At 45.4% G+C, this 23299-nt stretch overlaps 1 protein-coding gene across 1 annotated transcript; it reads right to left on the bottom strand.

The window, feature by feature from the left end:
• Positions 1-17742: 17742 nt before the first annotated feature.
• On the bottom strand, positions 17743-21575 carry LOC126028697 (leukocyte immunoglobulin-like receptor subfamily A member 6). The gene is given in 10 exon segments (XM_049787630.1): positions 17743-17784; positions 18552-18604; positions 18707-18760; positions 19339-19425; positions 19640-19942; positions 20111-20407; positions 20609-20664; positions 20666-20891; positions 20995-21273; positions 21506-21575. Coding segments are annotated over 10 exon segments (1467 nt in total).
• Between the last annotated feature and the right edge of the window lie 1724 nt (positions 21576-23299).

Below are 23299 nucleotides of genomic sequence, written 5' to 3'. Positions count from 1 at the left end.
GATGCAAATTTTATACTCAGAAAAGTTGTAAGGGACAAATATGGACATTTTGTATTAATCAAGGGATATGTACAGTAGGAAAAAAAATCACTCTTCTAAACATATATGCACCAAATGAGATTTTACAAAGGAGAGATAGCCAAATAATGGCATATAATGTAATACTAAGCATGGATTTATCTCTTCAGGAATTCCTCAACTATCCACACAGGGAAAAAATCATCCACAGCAGGCCTTTTGAGGAACCCCGTGGGGGTTATTTAAGTTCTCCACATCAGGGAAATTCGGGGATACATCTGGTGGGCTGGGATGATTTCTCTTAAGTTTATGCATGTTGTGGCAAACATCCACAGTGGTCAGGGCTGCTTCCTGGCTGTGTGATAACTCCTGCAGAGCTTTGGGTTTTGATGTGGAGCTGGGAGTCAAACCTGCATTACCTACATGAAAGGCGAGAGTCAGATAAAACTTAATCCTCTGGTCATTATATTCCTGCTCTGCATGCTTCTTACACCCATTCTGTACATTTGCAGCTTGTGCTGAGTTGACTCAGGCCCTCATAACCAGGACCTCCAAATGTCACAGCATGGGTAAAGGGGTACAATATGATTGGCTTCTGTCATGACTTAAATCCATTATGTAGGAAGGGAAGGAAACCCCTCAAGGCATAAAAGTTCTTGAGTTATAATACAGCCAAGAGCTGGATGTGGAGAGTGACTTTGTCACTCATGAGTCTCACATGAACTCCCCCTCCTCCAGGAGATGCTCCAGGAACAACGACCACGAAAGGGGCCTCAATAAAGAGCTTTATCTCCCCCACTAGCCACCCTAACAGCAGGACTCTGCTGGGTAGAAGCCCATGTTGGCCAGGGGGGAAGTAAAGCCAACTTGAAAAATGCAGCAGTGCATTCTTGGGCTTTAACCCCATATAGGTGCCTGTGCACACATGCGGCTGCATGTCTCCTCCTGAGATGGGAGTTTTCTGCTTTACTCTGTACATGTGCTGGGGTTTGCTCCACCTTTGGACTAACCCAGAATATGGTCCTTATTCTCAGAAGAATACCTCTATTTCCTTCTCTACTTATCTCCCCTAAAATTCTTTTCTGTGCTGAAGGTGAAGGACTTCAATGGCCTGGGTTGGTCTAGGATGGACTTCTCATTCAAATCACATCAAGGCTCACAGTCCTAGATCTCTACAGATACTTTCTTGGGGGCTCAGGAATAGAAAGTGAAAGCAGCTGATTTCCTTCTTGGGACTGTTTCCCACTTCTCAAAAGTCTCCCAGGGACTCTCACTGGCTTCAATAACTGAAGACTACAGACACTTGCGGTGAAAATACTCACGTAGATGTGGAAGGGTATGAGGAGCCTTTGACAGCTTGTATTAAATGTGGAATTGGCAGTATGTCCCAACAAAATTATGTGGTCAGCAGAATTCTGGGGCTTCATGATTGGACACTCAAAAAGTCCCCTCAAGGTCAAAGAGGTTGTGTGTGCTGTTCATTGACTGCATGGCATGGCATATGGCCTTTGGTGGAGTCATTTTTGATGCTTAGTCACAGAGCTGCAGCATACACCGACATCTGTCACTGGCTTCACATGGTCTCCTCAGGAGGCAGCCTCAGCTGTTGTCTGGTCACAGAGCACTGGAGAGGGAAAAATAATGATAAGACCCACATTGAGGTGATCCACAAGCGAACGATTCTGAGAGATCATGGCCTGAATCAAGCCAAGGCAAGAATCTTTCCTGAGAACCTGAGCTCCATTGGACAGAGATCAACAGGGAGCAACTAGACTTTATGGCCCAGGACACCATGCCTGGTCTCAGAGGCAATCAGCCAACCTGGGAAATAGATCAGCAAGAGACTGAGCAAGGCAGAACTCTGTTCTTGTCTCTCAATCCAGATGCAAAATTAGGCCCAGCCCTGACTCAGAATTCTGGGTCTGTTGTGTTCCCTCACAGAAAAGCATTTCAGGAAAGCTGAGAAAGAAAGAAAAAATATGTTTCATTCTGAGGTCCTGAGGTAGAGGAGGGAGAGGATGGGAAATAGAAAGCAGCACGTTGCACTGAGAACATATGCTTGTCCAAAGGCAAAGAGAGTTCCTACTTTGTCCCTTGGAGCTGATCCTGTGAGTCACAGGTCTCATCAGAGGCCTCTGAAATGGGGACTGCCCCATCAAGAACAGGCTCTGTTTACGAGAAGCTGAGAATCTGCATTACTGAGACCCCCCCCTTTCCACAGGAGACCAGGCCCATCCTTTTCTCAACCTGGGGTGTCCCTCTCTGACCCTCACCATTCCTGTCCTCACTCGGCTGGAATCAAAGACCTGTGGTGCTCTAGAAGAGAGACAGTTTCTCCTTGAGTGAGCCCAGAGTTGATAGAAGATGAGAGAACCCCTTTGTTGGGGTTGACTCTTTTCTGGCCTTCAATTCCACTTTCTACCCAAAACCAAGTTTATCTGTTTTGACCTCAGTGCCTGGTACCCAGAGAGTTTTTTCACTGGGCCCTTCCCTGTGAGGGTACCATGTGTGAGGGAGACTGTGCCTGGTGGGTCTCTCTGTCCAAACTCTATACCCAGCACCCAGCTCTGAGCTTAAACAAGACTTTTCTTCCTCGGGGAACAGCCGTTGGCATTAAAAAATGGTGACAAGGGTGTGACTTCTCCCTTCAGGGTGAGGCAGTTCTCTGAGGAGGAGATTGGTTGTTTGAGCCTATACTCAGGTGGCCATGGTGACCTCACTGGGACAATCTCCCCAAAACCGTGTTTGATTCTGGAGGCAGAAACAAACTTTCCAGAGTTGGGAGGAGTCGCGAAAACAACACCTCAGAACAAAGAGTCTTGGTGAGATGTTTCTTTGTCCTGAGGATCAGCTCAGTGTCATTAACAGGGAAGGAATTTATGGGGCCACCAGGACATGGGGTTACTGCAAGCACTAACAGGACTAGGAGAGATCTCAGCCCCTGACCCTGCCCGGTAAGTCTACCTGTCTGAGATTGAAGGGATACACTTATTCCAACATGACCTGAGTATGAGGATCATGTGGCCCATTCCTGTGAAGGCTCATCTGTTAGAATATCAGCAGGTGCCCAGTGTCAGGGAAGCAAGGAAACCTGAGGAAGGTCATTGGGGCATGGGGATGTGTTTGGGTGACACAATGGAGAGGCCATGATGTAGGAACTGGAATGTTGCCATTGTAGAATAGATACATCAGGCTCCCTCAGGTTTCCTGAGATCTTTTTCTGGTCCCTACAGTCTCAGGCTCCCTTAGTCTCTCTCAGACTCACTGAGGCTCCCCAAGGTTCCTCAGACTCCCTCACACTACTTTATGATCTCTCAGGCTCCCTCAAACTACCTTAGACTCCCTCACATTTACATCCAATTTTGTAGAACGCCAGGAACGTGGGAACCCCATTGGACTTCAGGTGTGTTAACTGTCTGTAAAAGACAAAGTAGGTCAAATCCTTCAAACCATACTGAGGTAAGTGTACCAAAATCCAGAATTTCACAAAATATAGAGGTAACCAAATGAAACTCATGATCTGAAACAACAGAAAACTTAATGTGCTCAGGGTCTTCTTTCCATAAGATACAGTGGAGGAACCATTTATAAAATGCAATTTGAGGACAGTTCGTTGGGTACATAAAATGGCTGGACACATGAGATCCAGAGAGAACAGGGAAGGAGGCCTGTGTTCATATGATTTTCTGGAGGAAGGTGCAGCAGGACGTGGTGGGTGGATTACTGAGTAGAAAGAACAGCAAGGGCTCATCAGGTTCAGGGTAGAGAATCAATCCATATGCCTTGACAGTTCTTGGCCAATGAAGGAACTGAAGGGAGCTGACCATGAAGAGGAAAATACCAACATGGGAGAGAATCTCAATTGATCTCTTGAAGATCAAGTGGGTTTGTTCACTGGCATCAGCTGCATCTCCTGAAGGAGAAGAAAAGGCCCAGGTAGAGACTTATGATGCACACCATACACAGGAGTTATGGGGCACATGAGCCCTGTGGTGATATATGTCTCCCCTGTAACCCCATCATGGGCCTCACTGTCCTGAGCAATGAGAGTTTAGGAACCAGTCCCTCCTTGTGGGACTTGAGAAAATGTCTCCATGTACCACAGCAAAACAGAGACTAAAATGAAATATTTTTGGCATTTAGAGCTATGACATTGTCTTTTTCAGATCACTAAGGGGTTAGGGGAGAATGAAAGTGAGAACATTGGTGGTGGAAAATTGCACTGGTGGAGGGAGTAAATTTTTATGGCCGAAACCCAATTAAAAACATGTTTGAAACTATGGTATTTAAATAAGTAAATTATTATTAAAATAAAATAAGTAATAGGTCTATAAAGTTAGGACAAGTACTAAGGCCCTGGCTTTTTCACATTGCTGACTATAATTTGACCCTGGGTTCCCTACACCCTGCTAGAAGAAATTCCGAAGGACAGCTGAGTGTGATGTAAAAAGAATCACTAAAGAACCTATCTAAAATGTAATTCCAAATAAAGAAAATACAAAAATGCCCATAAAATAGAAGTTATGAAAAGCAGTGGTGACACAGCAATTTCATTAGAAATCTTGGAAAACAAAAAATTTGCTACTGCATGTACATATACTTCATATTACACAATGCCAAATCAGTTTCTGTTGTTAGAAATAAACCGTAAGAGTCTAGCAGGAGGGGGTTTGGCAGGCCACCGCCATGCCGGAGGCCTTCCTAACCAGGCCTAGTGGGGGTGCGGGACTTGGGTAACCCCAGCACCCCTCTACCACCTTGCTCCAGATCTCCAGGGCTTCCCCGGGCCACATGCCTGGGCAAGCCGGTGAGTTGGGCCCCTTGGTGGAGCTTGAAGGTACCCTAGGCTTTCCCCCATTATCCATTCAGCTCCTTAGGGAGGGTCTGGGTGGGGCCCTGAACTTCTGGCCTCCCAGCTTCTTGAAGTCACTGGTAATCTCTGTCCAGTCTATATTTTCAAGAAACTAATATGCATGTACATGGAAATATAAAAAATACTATGCCTCTAATGTTTAAGGAGTTACGTAAGTTTAAGAAATACAACTTATGGGCCCGGAGAGATTTTTTGTATAGGTACAGTAAACGGTTTTAATAGTATCAAAATTTAAATTGTATATATCATTCTCAAAACAATCAGGTTTCTCATATTTTTTCATATCTTATACATATAACATTTTCCATTGCCAAAATATATGCTTTTATTTACCTAAATACAAAGGTATTTAAAGACATTTTTTTCTCCAGAAAGAAGATGCACTCTATGTCCCAAAAGAACCCAAAGTCATAAGGGAATAAATGTGATAATGGAACAAGTCTGTTTTAAAGAAAATTTTCAGTTCATTTAAGGTAAAATAAAATCAAATCATTGGTGTGTAAAGGAACAACATTGTTATTAAAGAAATACATTTCTCCTACACTCACATGTAATATCAAAATAGAAGACAATCAATAAAAGCAATAAGCTCACTTTGGAAGACAAACACTAAACACTAACTTATTGCCATGATAGCTTTTAACTTTTGTTTTGGGGCCACAGCCAGCTGTGCTCAGAGGACTATGTTATGATGCTGAGGATTTGATATGGGTTGGGATGTGTGAAAGTGCCTTACTATATTTCTGGCCCTAGCATTCTGCTTTTGTAATGATAAAAAAGATTCTTTGTGTGTGTGTGTGTGTGAAGTAGAGAGTTTATTAAAGTTTTTAGGTCATTATATCTCATTTCCCCAACTTTCTTTTTTTTCTTGAATATGATTTTTTATTTAAACACCTTGATTACATACATGATTGTGTTTGGGTTTCAGTCATGTAAAGAACACCACCCAACACCAGTGCAACATTCCCATCACCAATGTCTCAAATCTCCCTCCTCCCCACCCAACCCCCGCCTGTACTCTAGACAGGCTTTCTATTTCCCTCGTACATTCTCATTATTAGGATAGTACAAAACGTAGTTATTTCTCTAACTAAACTCATCCCTGTTTGTGGTGAGCTTCCTGTGGTGAGCTGGAACTTCCAGCTCTTTTCTCTCCATGCAGCAGAATAGATTGAGAAAAAAAAAAAGCCTTAAAGCAAATGATCAGACAATGGAAAAATTAGTCAAAGATTATGAACAGATGAAAATAGAAGTCTATGATAAGCTCAACAGAAACAACTTAAGAATCACTGGAGTCCCAGAGACCCAGGAAGAAAATCTCCAGGAAGAATCAATGGTCTAGAGCTTCATAAAAGAGAAACTACCAGAGCTAAAGAATACATGCAATCAAATCCTGCATGCCCGAAGAGTACCAACTAAAAGAGACCCCAGAAAAAACTCTAATCAGAAACCTAGTATAGAAGCAACCACAGTTACACAGTGAAGAAAGGTGGAGGACAGAAGGTCGCTGAGAGTAGATGAGTAGGAACAGAGTACTGGTTTCTTGTCAGCCTGAATCTATTTTTTCACTTTGGTAGCTGGCTTGAGTGGGGATAATGATGTGCTTTGTGGGAAGCCAAGAACTGAGAGTAAATATGGTTAAATGTGGGGTAATAGGCAGGAGGAATGGGGAAGTAAAGGACTAAAAATGAGCTTCTGGGTGGTGAGCCAAAGGGGGAAGGAAAGCATACAGCATAGACATTCTGTATATGACCAATTAAACCCAGTAATATCCTAATTAATTGCCCATACTGTTCAATGGATAATGGTAGAAAAAAGTTGCCGGTAACTTCCCAGAGCCATCCCCTCTTGTGCTTTGTGGGGGTTGGGGAAAGCCTGGGATCCCCTTTGAACTCCTCGCCAGCACCCACCTCACTGGCCCCCTGGGCGTGCAGCCCAGGAATAGCCCTGGAGTTCAGGAGGAAGGAGATTAAAGGGTGATGGGGTGACCCAAGTCCTGCACCCCACCTAGGCTTGGTGGGAAGGCCTTTGACATGGAGGCCTGCCATTTTCCACGCTGGCAAAAGCTCCCAGCTCCCAGAAAGAAAAAAATCCTTAAAGAGCTGGAAACCCAGAAGTTCACTGCCCACACCCAGACCCTCCTGCTTAAGCAGAGTGGGAGTTGGAGAAAGCCTGGAGACCCCTTTAAACTTCTCGCCAGCACCCACCTCACTGGCCCCCTGGGCGTGCAGCCCGGGGATAGTCCTGGAGTTCAGGAGGAAGAAGATGGAAATGTGCTGGGGTGACCCAAGTCCCGCACCCCTCCTAAGCTTGGTGGGAAGGCCTTTGGCATGGAGGCCTGCCATTTTACATGCTGGCAAGAGCTCCCACCATGTGAAATTTTTATTGAGTTCTGAGTCTCTTCTTAGGCACCCCTCAGGTCTGAATTCTCTGAGGCTCACCCAGACAAGGCAGGGCCATGACAGATATCATGGTTCTATCTCCTATCTCAGCTATGCCCTGGAAAAACTCAGTGCTACATTAGACAAATGTGGGTTGTACCCCTGGAGGCTAGTACCACCATCACGTGGTGTCACATCAGAGCCCTCAGGAAAGGGAACTATCTGTCCCCTTGTCTCTGTAGCTCTCAGATATGCTGAGAATTGATTTTGTCTGTGATTAGAATGCCCCTTGTGTTCGCATGCCTGACAGATATGCTGAAGGCTGAGAGAGATTAGGAGGGTGAAGCACTGTGGCAGGGGGAGTGTGGCTCAAGCAGCATTATGTGACCATTGGCTGATTGGAAAGAGTCCTGTCTGGCTGTGGCATGTGAGGGTGTGGCAGCACATGGAATGTCCTATGTTCCCCGAGGAAAGCTTATGTACTTGTCTCAGTCCTTCGTCATCAGTGAATGTGCTGGAGACTGTAAACTCAACAAGCACAGAACAAGTTCTTCTTCCTCTGTACAGTTGTAACACAGAGATATTTTACTGCTGTGTGAGGTGCATCATTCCTTCCCCTGACTCCCCACCATAAACTGTGGGAAAAGGAAATCTGAGGGACCCTGCAATCCACTGAAATTAAAAGATGCTTCTTTGTAGGGCACAACAGGAGAGCAATTAGGGACCCAAACAGTGAAACTCATTTTAGTGACATGTGATACCTCAGTGCTGTTGAGGAGTGACACATAGGACACCCGGGATCCATAGGTGACAGCATCCTGCTGTAAAAAGGGAGAGTTGTCTCCAGCAGAGATAACAGCTTTTGTGAAGCCACACTTGAAAGAGGCTGAGGCTCAGGGACAGAAAACTTGGAGACATACCTCTCAGGCCACCCACAGCACCATCACTCCTGGACAGTCGGTCTCATCTCCCACAAACGGGAGGATTCTTTCCTGATGGGTTTTATTTTAAAAAAGAAACAAGGCTAACTAATGCTTCTACTTCAAAGATCAATTTTGGCCTTGCTCAGGGAAGCCTGAGGGGAAACTCAGACAGTTGCACGCAAAGCCAGTGCCTGCCTTGAAGTGATAAGACTCTGGCCCAGAGTTTTTTGGTTTTTTTTTTTTTTGTTTTTGTTTTTTTTGAAAGTCACTTGGAGATATAAAGTTAAAATCTTTTTCTTTCTTTTTTGGTTTTTGAGTCACACCCGGCAGCGCTCAGGGGTTACTCCTGGCTCTATGCTCAGAAAATGCTCCTGGCAGGCTCAGGGAACCATATGGAGTGCCAGGATTTGAACCACCATCCTGCATGTAAGGCAAACGCCTTACTGCTGTGCTATCTCTCCAGCCCCAAAGTTAAAATCTTGCTGAGAGTTGCATGGCTCTCACACAAAGTTCCAACACCCATTCCTGTACCCCTGTTATTTATACACGTCCATTTCTCCAATCTCCCTCCTGTCCTACCACCCTAGTCTACCTCTTAACAGACAAATAATTCTTCTTTCTTTCTCCTTTTTTTCCTTTTGGGCACCATGGTTTGCAATACTATTAATGAAGCAGTATCAAGCATATAACTTTGCTTCTTTTCAACACCTATAACTCTCCAGAGTAAAAATGTTCAATAACTCTTGTCAAAGTAATCCTCTTTTCTAACTGCACTTCTTTTCCAAGTCTTTTTTATTTTCAAACAATGTTTTATTGAAGCACCGTGGCAACAAAAACGTTTGTAGTTGAATTTATCCAACTGCACGTTTTTTAATCATTTATCTCATGTTTGGATATTATTTTAATAGTATTTTATATCCCACAATGAGTGAAATTCTATAGGTGTCCCCTCCCTCTTTCTCATTTAATTGCTCATGAGACTTTTTATTTCTATTCACAAATACATGATGTGTTTCCATTTCCTCCTGTCCACTTTCATGTCATGAAGTTGTGTTTCGCAGTTTCATTTTTGTAGAAATTTCTCATGTTCAGATCAAAGAGGTGAATTTCTGAGGCACTTGATTTTCTGGGGGCACAATTTTGAACGGGATTATTCTTTTAAGTATCACTTTGTCCACTTTAATTATGTGCATATAGAAAAGAATTTTCTATATTAAAAAGACTTTTTTTCTTGGTGTGTTTGGAGAAAGACTCAGGGTATATCCCTGTATTTGCATTCAGGATTTATTCCGGGCAGGTTCGGGGGACTATATAGAATGATCAAAACTCTGTTGGCTAGGTGCAACACAAATGCCATTCCTGCTATGATGTTGCTCTGACTGAAGAAAGCCATGAACATTTAAGTGCTAATTTTGTTACCTGACACTTTACTATAAAAATATATTGTTTTTTAGAAACTATTTTTTAGTCATTAGGATTTTTACATACAACATCCTATCATCTGTGTTGGTGAGATCTTGGGTTCTTCCTTTTCTATCTGATGCTCTCAATATGATATTCTTGCCTAATTATCATGGCAAGTACTTCCAGTACCATATTGAATGGAAGTGCTGAGAGATCCTTCAATTCCCATTTTGCATCCACAGAGGGGATGGGACCATCCTTCTGGGTTTGTTTCTGGGAGAGCAATTTTTCTGGGCCCTTTTTGGCCCACTCTCAAGAGGTTCAGGAGACAGGACAGTAGAAAAACATGCACAGGCAACACTCACAGTTTCTCACAGTTGGTAACCACTGGGCAGGCGTAGTTTTTCCCAGCCTGACATCACAAACAGGGGACCTGCCTTTCTGCAAAGTACTGCTGATAGCCGGTTTTCACGATTGGACACAGTTCCTTGGCGTTCCAGCCCGTGAATGAGCCTCTGGGAGAGCGATTTTTCTGGGCCCTTTTCGGCCCACTCCCAAGAGGTTTAGGAGAAAGGACAGTAGAAAAACACACACAGGCAACACTCAGGAGAGAGCATTTCTACTGAGCCATTTTCAGACTCAGTTTATAATTGTGATCTATTTATTGTGGTATATATGTATATATATATATATATATATATATATATATATATATATATATATCAGTGAATGTTGATCTCAAATATCTCAGTGAAATGAAGCCGGTAAGGTCAGATCCCAAGGTGTTTAAGTCACTGGTGAGGATAGAGTCACTGGTGAGGTCAAAGTCTGTGGATGTAAAAGACACTGGTGAGGTTGGATCTCAGGTGAGTAGAAGACTCACAGAAAGTCATCCACCAGCCACTTCAGAAGATTAAATCTTTTTTGTAGATGGGAAATGGATATTTATATTAGGGGAGAGTAAGGTGTGTACTCTGTGTCAGTCAATAAGGTACGATGTGAGAGGGGATTAAAACAGGGTGTGTGCTTCTGTTTGAAGGAGACAAGGTAAGGGTATTAGGAAAAGCAGGATGTGTGCTCTGGATGTTAAAACAGGGTATGTGCTTATGGTGATTAGCTACACCAACACCACTCCTAAAGTGCCCTCTCCTCCTCTGTCCCTCTGCCTCTGTCCTGTCACCTTTTCCAGTTGTCGTTCTCCATTTTACTTCATCTCTCTGCCTTCTTGTCTGTTTTGAAATTGGGCTGCTTTTTATAAGATACCATCTTTTTTATCCTTTTATCTCTCTCAGTTCCACACATGTCTGAGATCTTAGCCCTTACCCTCTGACTCATTGCACATAACATGTGACACTTTCCATCAGAAAATATATTTTATAAGTTTATGATTTCTTTCAGAGGCATCATATTCAATTGTGTGTATAACACAGTAGCTCAACTTCTCTCTTTGTGGACTTTTGGGTTGTCTCCATATCTTGGTCATTTCATTCTGTTCTACAGTAGATATGACTGTGTATGTTCTTTTTGAATCAATGATTGTGCTTTGGGGGTAGATTCCAAAATGTGTCATTACTGCATCTTATGGAAGAACTAGACTTATTCTTTTTTTGGGGGGGTCATATCCAGCAGTTCACAGGGGTTATTCCTGGCTCTATGCTCAGAAATGGCTTTTGGCAGGCTTGGGGGACCATATGGGATGCCAGGATTCGAATCACCATCCCTCTGCATGAAAGGCAAACACCCTACCTCTATGCTACCTCGCTGGCCCCCTAGGCTTATTCTTTTGGGGAAATCTCCATGCTGTTTTTAGAGCATCTAAAGATGACATTGTCTCCATCTGTGAATGAGTTTCTTACCCCATATATCCACAACCCTGACTTTCTATCCCTTAGGTTATGACTTATTTTCATTAGCATACAATGATGCTTCATTCTTGATTTAATTTTTCAGCTATTTAATTTTTAATGATGATGGACAAATTTATTCACCCACTGCTCATCTATACAAATTTTTCTTGTTGTTTTGATTTTTTAGGCCATAACTAGCAGGGCTAAGGGGTTACTCTTGGCTCTGTACTCAGAAATCACTTCTGTCAGGATTGGAGGACCATATGAGGCATTGGAGATAAAACCCAGGTCAGCTTCATACAAAACAATTGCCATCCCTGAAGTGCTATCTCTCTGGTCCTGACTTGTTTTTTTAAATTATTCAGAGATATGGAATTAAAATCTTGCTGTCAGTCATACAATGTTCCAAAACCCATTCCTTCACCACTGTTGTTTATACACATCCATTTCTCCAGTTTCCCTCCTGTTTTCCCTTTCCTTAGCCTACCTCTTGGTAGATATATTACTTCTTTTTTAGTTTCCTCCTTTTTTCATTTTTTGGAACCATGGTTTGCAATAGTTTGCAATAGTATTAATGAAGCAGCATCAGGTATATAACTTTGCTTCATTTTAAAGCCTAAAACTTTTCCAGAGTAAAATTTTTCAAGAATTATTATCATATTGTTTTCTCTCTTTTTCCTCAATGCCCATTTACCAGTCTTTTTCTTTTCTTTTTTTTTTTTTTTTTGTTGTTGTTGGACCACACCAGGTGATGCTCAGGGGTTACTGCTGGCCATGAGCTCAAAAATCGCTCCTGAATTGGGGGACCATAAAGGACTCTGGGGGATCTAATTGCAGTCTGTCCTATGATAGCATGGGCAATGCAGACACCTTACTGCTTGTGCCATGCCTCCAACCCCAGGTCATAGTTTTTTTGTATATCTTTATTTAAACAGCTTGATTACAAATATGATTGTAGTTGGTTTTCAGTCATGCAAAGAACACCCCCCTTCACCAGTGCAACATTCCCATCACCAGTGTCCCAGAACTACCTCCTCCCCACCTCACCTCTACCTGTACTCCAGACAGGCTTCTACTTCCCTCATTCATTCACATTGTTATGATAGTTCTCAATGTAGTTATTTCTATAACAACATTCATCACTCTTTGTGGTGAGCTTCATGTAGTGATCTGGGCCTTCCAGCCCTACTCTCTTTTGTCTCTGAGAATTGCTGCAAAAAATTTCTTTTATTTTTGTTAAAACCCATAGATGAGTGAGACTATTCTGCGTTTTTCTCTCTCCCTCTGACTTATTTCACTACTAGTTCAGCACAATAGATTCCATGTACATCCATGTATAGGAAAATTTCATGATTTCATCTCTCCTGAAGGCTTCATAATATTCCATTGTGTATATGTACCAGAGTTTTTTTAGCCATTCATCTGTTGAAGGGCATCTTGGTTGTTTCCAGAGTCTGACTATTGTAAATAGTGCTGCAACAAATATAGATGTAAGGAAGGGATATTTGTATTGTATTTTTATGTTCTGAAAGTATATCCCTAGGAGTAGTATAGCTGGATCGTATGGGAGTTCAGTTTCCAATTTTTGGAGGAATCTCTGTATTGCTTTCCATAAAGATTGGACTAGACGGCATTTCCATCAGCAGTGAATAAGATAAGGGGATAATATCCAAAATATACATGGCACTGACAGAACTTTACAAGAAAAAATATCTCACCCCATCAAAAATGGGGAGAAAAAATGAACAGACACTGTCTAAGAAGAAATACGTATGGCCAAAAGGCACAGAAAAAATGCTCCACATCACTAATCATCAGGGAGATGCAAATCAAAACAACTAAGAGGTACCATCTCACGCCACAGAGATTGGTGCACATCACAAAGAATGGCAATAAGCAGTGCTGGTGGGGATGTGGAGAGAAAGGAACTCTTATTCACTGCTGGTGGAAATGCCATCTAGTCCAACCTTTATGGAAAGTCATATTTTTAAATATAATTTTTATTTTGAACATAGTGGCTTACATATTGTTGACAATAATATTTTAGGTACATATTTACATAAAATCAGGGGGATTCCCATCACCGATTTGTCCTCCCTATACTTCCGTTTTCATCCTACCTCCCAAATCCTCCTCCCTCACCCCCGGGGTTGCTAGAAAATGTGGTCCCCTCTGTACCTAGTTTACTACTTAGCTGTCTTGCACCTGTTTGGTCTTGGTGCCTCCCTTATTTCCCCCTCTAACTGGGAGGCAGGGGAAAGTCATATTTTTAATTTAAGCATCATGGTTACAAAAGGGTACATAGTTTGATGTGCCCAACTGCACTTATTCTGATCATATCTATTGTGCTTAGGTATTATTTAATAGTATTTTATATACCTCAATGATTACAATTCTGTGGATGTCCCTCTCTTGTACAATTTTATTTAGCATGGTACTTTTCATTTCTATCCATGAACAGAGGATGTGTTTCCATTTTCTCATGTCCTCTTTCATTTAATAAAGTCATGCATTGCAGTTTTATTTTGATAGCTTTTTGCCTCTTCAGATCAAAGAGGTGAAATTTTGAGGCACTTACTTTTTGGTAACCATGGTGTTTAAATTAAAAATATTACTTGGGGTTGGAGTTCCACCACTGCTATTAGCCCCACCTCATACCATGAGTTTAGTGTAGTCCATTCCTTGGGTTTATCCAAGACCCTGGTTTGATCTTGACCCATGCCATCCTGGCTGAGCCAGGATTCTGGAGTTGTGGGAAGCAAGTCCTTGGAGGCTCTCACAGGTATGTGCTTAGGCACACTGTGCAGGTGGAGGTGCTGTCCTGTACTTGGTTGCTCCAGTGTCTCCAAATTTGTTCATGGACCAGAATCTAGGCAGCCCCCTTAGCCCGTGAGCTCTGAAGAATGATCTGGAATGTGAGCCTCAGGTCTTCTTCCTGTGGTTCTCAGTATGGAGTGAGGCACCATGTCTTCTCACTCATGGGCCTCTCAGAGTGCAACCTTAGCCACAATTTGTACAAGTTTATCAGGCTTCTTCTGGGCTTTTCCTCCAAACCCTTTTGGGTTTTTGTCAGGCTTCCTGTCCCATGTTTCAAGAGAGTAGTTCCTGTTGCCTGGTACACTAAGAGTGCCCTTATATTGCTATCAGGATCCTCATCATCCCCAGGCCACAACCACCAAATGTGGTGTTCTCAGATCTATCACCAGGACCAAGGGCTTGTCATACATGTTTTCACTGATTCTTTTTCTTGTTTCACTGTATTCCACAAGTGGTGAGATCATTTGATATTATAAGTGTGTTTGTGTATTTGTGTGTGTGTCCATGTGTCTTTTCTCTTGGCTATTTCACTTGTAACTCCTCTCATTCATCCAAGTTACACTGAACTTCATTATTCCACTACCTACATACACTATGGCTTTTATTAACCATACCCCAGAATTGTCCAGGGCTTACTTCTGGATTTACACTCAGAAGTCACCCCTGACTGTGGTCAGGGCACATATAGTATGCCAGAAATTGAACCCGGGTTAGCCACATGCAAGGCAATTACCCTACCAACTATACTATCTCTCTGGCCCCCACACATTGACTTCTTGATATGTTCATCAGTCCTTAGGCAGTTGGGCTATTTCCTTATCCTGGCTATTGCACTGAGTGCTGCCATAAACTGAGATGTGCGTGTCATTTGGAATAAAATTTATTTTTGATTTTGCTAAGAAGTGAAAACATTGAGTCATCTGAGGCTCTGTTCTTCCTTTCTGATGCTTTCATACAGGCTGCACCAAACAACATTCCCCTCAACATTCCCTATCGACAATGATTGTGTCTACTCAACACTAGATGTTACCAGTTAATATACTGGTAATAATAATAGTCAACACGAGTTGTCTTCATTCAACACTGGTTGTTTTTAGCCAATAAGGGTCATCACCAGTCAACAATCATTGTATCTAGTCAACACTGATTGTCATCAGTCTATACTGGTTGTATATAATTAATACTGGTTGTGACTGGTCAATACTAGTTGTCTCCATTCAGCACCAGTTGTTTCTGTTCATTATTTTTTTTTGGGGGGGGGGGCACATCCAGAAGTGCTCAGGACTTATTCCTGGCTCTTTGATCAGAAATTGCTCCTAGCAGGCTCAGGGGGACCATATGGAATGCCAGAGATCAAACCTGGGTCTATCCCACTTTGACTGTGACAAAGGCAAAATGCCTTACCACTATGCTATCACTCTGGCCCATGTTTCTGGGTCCTTTTAACTATGCTGTTTTCACAGGTCTAACATTGCAGTTTTGACCAACTATATAGAATTATATAGAATAATTTAGAATGTAGGATAGCTATTAAACAGTATAACTCACAGTTATAGTTAGCATATTATATTTTTAATCTTGCTTTATATTAAAAGAAAGGGGGAAATGACGGGAGCCCTTAAGAACAGGCAGAAAACTTAGCTGAAATGCAGGGCCTTGTGACAGGCACAGAGCTTTGCTGAAAGCAAGAAGCCTTGAGAATTGAATGTAAACATTTAAGATTTAAGGGCAACAAACACAGATCTATAATAAAAGCAGACAGACTTGAGAACTAAATGTAAACATTTAAGATCTAAGGCTTCTTCAGAAACAAAGAAGGCACAGGACTTGGGTCCTGGGAAACTAAGTCTAATCTATAAGGTCCCCTTATCCCACCTGCCGGAGATGAGTTCCATTATCAGTACATCCTTGTAGGGAGCCAGATTCTCCCTCACAGTCTTGGCATAAGCACAGCCATCTTGTAGCAAACTGCCATTTTCTAACAGGCCTGTCCTTTAATTGAGCTATACATTGTGTACGTGCTAACTGGCCATGAGTTGACACAGATCAAAAGAACCATAAGGTCACACTCTTCTGGCTCAGGAAACTCAGACCTATAGATAGAGCATTTGGTGTGATAATAGGATGTTCCTCAAGAAACTTGTATCAAATTAACAGGCACATGCCAAACCTTTTGAACTGCATGCTTGACAAATGTTTGCATTGTCCCCTCCTCCCTTTGTGTAAAACCTATATAAGTCATGGCATTTCAAAAATAAATCGACGCCATAATCAGAATCCTTGGTGGTCCCCTTTTTCCCACCCATTTCCTTTTCAGGTGCAGACCCTTTCCACGACCACGAATAAACTGAAGCTGCTGGCCGGCACACATCCTGGCCTGATGGAGACAGATCTCATTATTTGCACATTCCAACTCACCTGCCAATGGGTCCTGTTATTTGTCCTGTTCAATATATCTATCCTTATTGACATATTTATGAGAGGGAACAGTGCCCTCAAAAAGTATATAAGCTGGGCCTTGAGTTTCAATAAATGGAATTGGACTCGGATTTGACTGGAATCCTTTTCCCAATTTGTCTGTCTCTGTGTCTGTCTTTGCCTGTCTGTCTCCATGTCTGTCTCTGTGTTTGTGCGATCTCCCTCCAAGAAAGAATAACCACATCTTAATTGGTGTCCCTACAGGCAGGGGCACCCACAACCCACTGTGCTATCATTCCAGACTCTTATTATAGATAGTATTTAAAATATTGTTGGAAGGCTACCTCAACGGTGTTCATGGGTTATGCCTAACTGCACTCAAAAATTACTCTTGGAGGTTGAAGCAATAGTACAGCAGGGAGGGCACTTGCTTTGCATGAGACTAATTTGGGTTCATCCCCAAGCCTGAAAGGAGCTGTGCCCCTTATTTTGGTATTTTTGCCACACCCAGCAGTTACTTTAGGCTCTGTGCTAAGAAATTTCTCCTGACAGGCTCAGGTGACCATATGGGATGCTGGGGATTGAACTCAGGTCTGTTCTGGGTAGGCAGCATGCAATGCAAATGCCCTACCTCTGTGCTATAGCTTTAGCTCCTATTGCTTTTATTTTGAGGCCACACCCGGTGTTAGCTCAGGAATTACTCCTGGCTCTGCCCTCAGGGGTCATTCTTGGTGGTGCTTAGGGGACCCTATGGGATGCCAGGGATTAAAACTAGGTCAGACATGTGTGCAAGGCAGATGCTCTCTGTTTTGCTCTCACTTTGGCCCCTGAAACTTTCTCTTCTTGGCTTGGTTCTCATGTCATACACTGATGACTCAGAAATCTGGTGCTTTATTTCCAGAAAGTGGGAACATTATCTCCTGGGGTCCCGGAACCATGCTGGGTCCTTGCTAGGACAGTGGAAAGCCAGAGCAGCATACATGTTGGGGTACTCTGAGGGGGTCCCCTGACAGGGAGGAAGGGGGCACTGTAGTCTCCTGTGCAGTATCCAGGTGGTTCAGCTACGTGTAAGTCAGTTCCAGGAGGGCCTCAGGTGCTGCTGCCTGGAGGAAAATTGGGGGGGTCAGGGGTGTAGAGGGCATGTGGAAAATCTGGGGGCCTGGAGTAGAGGGACTCACCTGTTGCCAGTCTGTGTGTCCTCTTCTGTCTGTCTGTGCTATGCATTCAGCTGAGCTCCAGAAACGGGGGGACAGGAGGTCACTCCCTGCCTGAGTTCTGCATGCTTCACCTGGGCATTGGTTGCTCTATGGGGGTCTTCATTCTGCCTGCACTATGGGGGACAAGAGTGTCTGTGACCTTGCTTCCTCTCTTTGGCACACACAGCTGCTCCAGGTTGCCTTCTGAGCTGTCAACATCTGGATGCTCTAAGACTCGCTTCTGTCCTTCCCTCAGCTGCTGCTCCCTGATCAGTCCGTCCTCCAGCCCTCCTTCCCTCCCACTTCACTCCCTCCCTCCCTCTCCCCTTCATTCGCTCCAGAGCTCAGTGCAGGGTCTGCAGTGGAGTTGAGGGGGGGGGGGGTGTATGTGAGTGTGTTATTGAGTGTGAGTGTGTATTTGTGTGAGTGAATGTGTATGTGCGAGTGTAAAAGACGAGCTCTTTGTATACATGGGCTCCAAGAGTTAGGGGGACCCTGGAGCATGGGGGAATTCACTGAGTTACCAGGCCTGACACTTAGTTGCACCCCAGGAGGCAGTAGGGGGTAAGGGTGTCTCCTCCTGGTCCTGAAACTGAGCACAGTGGGGTCTTCTGGCAGCTGGAGCTGTGGGGAGGAAAGTGACCCCAGGAAGAGCTGGACCAGGAAAGGCTCACCTGGGGGTTCAGTAGCACCCCTTCCTCAGACTGTGTGTGGGTGACAGCGGCGTCTGTAGCGAGAGGAGTGGGAGTGTGTCCTGACTGGTCTCCTGAGATGTCTCTGACTGACATCCCCACTCTGCCCCAGGCCCCGGGTTCCCTATGCCCTTAACCATCCATTCCCCTTGTAGCGACCACCTGGGCCATCATCTTTCTGGATGTGAACACTGGGGCGGGAGTTGGGGAGCAGAGGGCAATGCCAGGGCCAGAGAGGGGGTGTTGGGCAGGTCAGGTCTGTGTCCTAGAGTGCTGGGTGTGAAGCCCCTATGGACAGTGTAAAGGAGGCTCTGGGCAGGGCTGGGTCTTGGGACAGGAACCCTTGCGTGGCCTCATCGCTCACTCACACGACTTTCCATGTCCAGTCTGGCTGTGGCGGTAGTGAGAGAGGAGAAGAAGAAAGAGGAGGAGAAGGAGGACAAGCAGAGCACTGGTCGTGGACAGCCCGATGATCAGTAGGTTTGAGTTATTCAGGTTCTGAGTCACCCCTGAGCAAAGGATATGGGGCCGAGTGTGCTATTGGACCCTGGCTTGAGGGGTCCTTGGGTCCCTGCAAACCATCCAGAAACTCGCAGGGTCTCCACCCCTCCGCATCTCTGCCTATTCCCTCCCTGCTCTGTCCTCATCCCCTTGCAGGTCCCTGGGTTTAGCACCTCCCTGTCACTCCCCTCACCCTTCCTGTCTCCCTCCTCACCACCTCAATGATCCTTATCTTATCTCCTCCCTGGACAGTGCCCCAGAGACTCACCCACATCAGCCGTGGACATTGTCCTGATGGACATTGTCCTGGTGGACATTGTCCTGGTGGACATTGTCCTGCTGTAGCCAGAGGGTCCTGGAAGAGAATGAGGATGGGTGGAATGAGCCCACGGCTCCCCATCCCCTCTCCTGTAACAGCCCACCCAGCACTTTGGGGCGCCCTGAGAGTGGCAGAAGTGACAAAATCTAAGGAGAAGCCCCCCATTGACCATTTTAGTTCCCCTTACCATCACACCAGAGCCTCATGGACACAGTCCTGAGCTGACCATGATGGAGGGGACAGATCTCACCTGAAACCCAGATCTGCAGGGGGGCACTGGGATTTGACAGCCTGTAGGGGTGGGAGCTGTTGGAGCTGTAGCACCTGTAGGTGCCATTTTGTGCTGAGGTCACAGGGTGGAAGGAGAACAGGGCCTCTGTTATCCTCTCTGTCTTATTCACTATGACATGCAGTGGGGGGTCAGCTGCTCCCTCCTTGGCCAGCAGGAAAGTGTTCTTCTCGTCTCTGGACTGACACCGCAGGGTCACATTGTCTCCTGGGGACACAGAGGGGCCTGGCTCCACTGAGAGGGTTGGAGTGTAGGGGAGCTGTCCTAGGAGAGGAAGGAGTCAAAGCTGGTCAGAGCTGTTCCAGGGCCTCTCTTAGCCCGCACTCTGGGTCTCTGTCTCTCCTTCCTGGGGAACCCACGCCCCTGTCCTATCATCACCACCTAATAGGGCCCGATCAGAATTGGGGTTCCTATGGAGCTGTGCCCCCTCACCTGCCACCAGGATGTCCAGGGGGTCACTGGGCTCCGACCACAGTGGGGGGAAACCGTGTCCCCCATAGCAGTGGTATTGGCCCCCATGGTAGATGCTCACAGAGTCCATGATGAAGTTGGCCTGAGAGGACCCAGATTGTGTGTGGCCCCTGGGGACCTGGCAGAGATCCAGGCCCCCCTTCTTGGACAGAGCCAAAATGTCATAGGCGACCTCAGAGTGACACTGCAGGGTTAGGGTCTGTCCTAGGATCATGATTGTACCCTGTGGGCTCAGAAGGGAGGGTCTTCTAGTCACACCTGTAAGGATAGAGAATGGCAGGTCTGCACCTCTACCCTCTGTCCTGTCCTGTTCCAGTGACACTGCCCTACCAAACTAAGTGTCTGCTTCAAGACTCCCATGCTCCCTCACCAACCTATTCACATGTGCCTCCCCTCTGAACAGAGACCCCAAGAATTCCAGGTAGTTGCAAAACCTGAATAGGCCAGGATGAGCTTCACCTGAGACCTCAAGCTGCAGTGGGTCGCTGGGGGGAGACCACATCTGGGGTGTTCCAGAACAACCACCTGTGACTGGGGGTTACAGGGCCTTCAAGGAACAGGGCCTGGTGCTGCCCATTGGGGAGTTGTTGTGAGGCAAGTTTCCTGGGGGTCTTGTGGTCTCCCTCCTGAGTCAGGACAAACCTGTCAAATTCCCACCATGAGCCACACTGGAAGATGATGGTCCCCGCCAAGGCCACAACAGGGCTCGGCAGGACTGAGAGGAACGGTTTGTTGTAGAGGCCTAGGAGGAAACAGGGTATCCAGGGTTACTCTCACATCTTGAGAATAAAACTCTCCCTCTGCTGCCAGGTGAAGGTAGCACCTGGACTCTGGGTGAGTCTCACCTGTGACCACCAGCTCCAGGCAGTTGCTATGCTCTGACCAGCCAGTGGATCTGAGATAGTGACAGTAGTAAGTCCCTGCATGTGCTTCAACCATGTAGATGACAGAGAACTTGGCTTTGACCCCTGGCTCCAGTGGTAATTGAGTATCCCAGGGTGATAAGATTCCCATTTTATGCAAATGGAACTCCTGGGCCCCCAAGATACCCCAACACCAGAGGGTTATGATGCTCCCCCAGGGAACCACAGAGCCTGGCTTAGCCCAGAGGGTGGGTCTGGGGACAGTCTCTGAAAAGAAGAATAGGTTGGTCATAGACATGGCCCAATTCCAATCTCAGGTCTCATGCTAGGACTCCCACATCTTCCATTCACACCCCCAAACTGCGGTTCCCTTTCTCAACAGTAGATATTAAGATTGCACTCACCTGCCTGTGCTTGTGACCTGGTGCTCACACCCAGCCCTGGAGGGAGAGACCCTGTGAGAGTCCACCCTGAGTCCCTAGGGAGCCTCCTCAAGGTCCCCCCTGAGTCTCAGGTCCCTCCTGAAGCTCACCAAGGCAGAACAGGGCCAAGAGAGGGGTCATGGCGTCTCCTTCTGTTTTAGCTGTGTTCTGGAGGGACTCAGTGCCCACAGGACAGAACCAGGGTGTGTCCTTGAGCTGGCCCTTTTGATCACAGGGTGCCACGTCAGAGCCTCAGGAAGGAACCAGACACTGTTTCAGGGAAGCAGCTGAGAAGCGACATCCACAAGTTGCTCCTCCAGGGGTGATATGGACTTGTCCTTCCCCTCACCACAGCATTCCCCTCCTTGACTCTAACTCTCCTGGATACTCACCCTGGATAGGGACACTGGGAGCAGTATGTGCAGTTGAGAAAATGGAAACCCCTATGTGAATCCAAGGGTTGGGTAGAAATCCAGGAGACACTTTTTTTTTTTTATTTAAACACATTGATTACATACATGATTGTGTTTGGGTTTCAGTCATGTAAAGAACACCACCCATCACCAGTGCAACATTCCCATCACCAATGTCCCAAGTCTCCCTCCTCCCCACCCGACCCCCGCCTGTACTCTAAACAGGCTGTCCATTTCCCTCATACATTTTCATTATTAGGAAAGTTCAAAATGTAGTTTTTTCTCTAACTAAACTCATCACTATTTGTGGTGAGCTTCCTGAGGTGAGCTGGAACTTCCAGCTCTTTTTTCTTTTGTGTCTGAAAATTATTATTGCAAGAATGTCTTTCATTTTTCTTAAAACCCATAGATGAGTGAGACCATTCTGCATTTTTCTCTCTCTCTCTGACTTATTTCACTCAGCATAATAGATTCCATGTACATCCATGTATAGGAAAATTTCATGACTTCATCTCTCCTGACAGCTGCATAATATTCCATTGTGTATATGTACCACAGTTTCTTTAGCCATTCGTCTGTTGAAGGGCATCTTGGTTGTTTCCAGAGTCTTGCTATGGTAAATAGTGCTGCAAGGAATATAGGTGTAAGGAAGGGGTTTTTGTACTGTATTTTTGTGTTCCTAGGGTATATTCCTAGGAGTGGTATAGCTGGATCATATGGGAGCTCGATTTCAAGTTTTTGGAGGCCCTGTTTGGGACATCAGGCAGGGAAAAGCCACGAATCTACGCCCGCCCAGCGGGGCCCAACTGTGAGTGCTACCTGTAAATGTCTGTCTACTGTCCTCTTGCGTGAAACTCTTGGGAGTGGGGCAAAAGAGCTCCAGAAACTTGCTCTCCCGGAGGCCATTTCCAGGGCGGGACTCCAGAACATAAAAACCGGCAGACTGTCGCAGAAGCCGGGTGCCCTGTTTGGGACATCAGGCGGGGAAAAGCCAGGAGACACTTCTTTACCCCACCTCTCTCACACCTCCTTGCACCCCTCAGGACTGCATCCCCAGTCTTGTCACAGGTCCTGCTGCATATGGAGGTCTTAAGCAGGCAGGAACAGTGACTAGCATGTCCCTGTGGCCTCATTGCAGGAATGAGCAGTTCTCTGAGCCTCAGTTTCCCCCAAGGGTTCTGGTGTCTTGGCCCCTCCTCGAGGTGGGGTGATTGTGCAGAAGTGGGTGGATCCTGAGAGGAGCAGGAGTTGCTGGGAGACCGGAAGGAAATGGGGTCTGACTCACACGCGGTGACTATCCACCTGACATGTGGGACCTTGTGCTCCCTTGAAATGCAGGACCTGAAACTCAGACTCCCCAGGAGGGGCTAAGTTGGGTTATAGAACCTGGCTCAGGGTTGCACTTTGGGACCCTCACCCTGGCCTCCAGGAGGGGTTGCACCAGAAGAACAG

Source organism: Suncus etruscus, chromosome 14 (assembly GCF_024139225.1).
Source record: "Suncus etruscus isolate mSunEtr1 chromosome 14, mSunEtr1.pri.cur, whole genome shotgun sequence".
NCBI classification, from domain to species: domain Eukaryota; kingdom Metazoa; phylum Chordata; class Mammalia; order Eulipotyphla; family Soricidae; genus Suncus; species Suncus etruscus.
Note: the sequence above shows the minus strand (reverse complement) of the source record. Positions and strands in the feature narration are given on the sequence as shown.